The 1341-nt window shown below is 40.0% G+C and overlaps 1 protein-coding gene across 1 annotated transcript in view; it reads left to right on the top strand.

The window, feature by feature from the left end:
• Nucleotides 1-1341, top strand: part of LOC101862380 (phospholipid-transporting ATPase ABCA7) — a gene marked incomplete in the record, with an annotated part of 83587 nt that overhangs the window by 15827 nt on the left and 66419 nt on the right. The window contains 2 exon segments of the mRNA XM_035972811.1: nucleotides 342-452; nucleotides 1185-1287. Of these exon segments, the coding sequence (XP_035828704.1) occupies nucleotides 342-452; nucleotides 1185-1287 (214 nt within the window).

Below are 1341 nucleotides of genomic sequence, written 5' to 3' on the forward strand. Positions count from 1 at the left end.
AATAATAATAATAGTAATATATAGCATTTGTATTGTGCAAATGCCCGCTCAACAGCAAGCTCTATGCGCTTCACAATCTACACTATTACCCCAGCAGACCTGAGAGCATTCTGAAACAACATCAACTTCCTGGGAAGCATACAGTGCAATAGCTGAAAATAAATCTGTATGACCAATACATTTTATACCAAATGTTTATCTTCAAATGAATCTGTACACATCTGGTTTATCGAATTAACTTGTAGTTACGAATCATAACTAAAACAGTTTTGCCATTCTGTAGAGCTGTTTGACAGAGCCGATTTTTTGTCACATTGAACGTTTTTACCCAATCTTTGCAGGCTGCCAGCACTTTCAATGATATAAGCGTGCTCTTCAACTTGTCCGTGAATATAGAAAGTCAGCTGGACTCGCTTGAGGCATTTCTGGAGAATGACATTGGTTTTTTGAGGGTGAGAAATTTGTGTGTTTGTTTTTTTGTTTGTTTGTTTGTGTGTGTGTGTGTGTGTGTGTGTGAGCCGGCGTGCATGCGTGTGTGCATGTGTGTGTTTCCTGTCTCAAAGCTCTTTATGTCCTGCACTGCTGAAGGATGTGTTCCACAGTTTGGTCTTTTTTGCCACACTGACATTCTGCTGATAGTACTAGTTTAAAACATAGTTCTGTACTTGCTATGTCTTGTGTGTTGTGTTGTTGGTCTGAGGATAATAACTTGTTCTGTGTGAGACATCTCATATAAAGCGGGTGGCATCTTTTTTGGGCGATGGGCAATTTTTTTCTGATTTTCTCTTTTTGGTTCAACACCTTTTATGTCCATTTACAAACTCATTTCTGTGTGGATTTTACTGAAAACATTGATAAAAGGTACACAAAATGTAAGTTTTCAGTTTCCAAGGACTCTTATGCTATGGAAGTTACCAAACTTTGGCAGCCGTTTTCTCGATAATTTTACAACTGAAACCAGGTGACCCTGACCTCCTTCAATCGCAGGTATCTCGACTTCTATTCAACATAGATTAATATTTTTTTCACCCAAAGGAAGGAACATGAACGGGCCTTAAGATGATAACAATAACTCACTTGTATGCTTAAAAATGGACTAGCGTCTGATTCCACCACGTTGTGACACAAAGTTTTATCTGGTATCTGTGATGCTTTAAATTGCGACTTTCTCTTGTGGCTTTCAGGATTTCTTTGCAAGTGAGATGTGCAGGAACCTGGTGGGTTTTTCTACCCTTCTTGGAAATTCTCCTCAGATGCAACAGGTTCAAACAGCTCTGAGTGCGTTTGGTGAGTGCTGGGAATTGGAAAGTGTGTGTGGGGATGGGAGGTGGGGGGGAGGGG

The sequence above is a fragment of the Aplysia californica genome, unplaced genomic scaffold (genome assembly GCF_000002075.1).
Source record: "Aplysia californica isolate F4 #8 unplaced genomic scaffold, AplCal3.0 scaffold00859, whole genome shotgun sequence".
NCBI lineage: Eukaryota > Metazoa > Mollusca > Gastropoda > Aplysiida > Aplysiidae > Aplysia > Aplysia californica.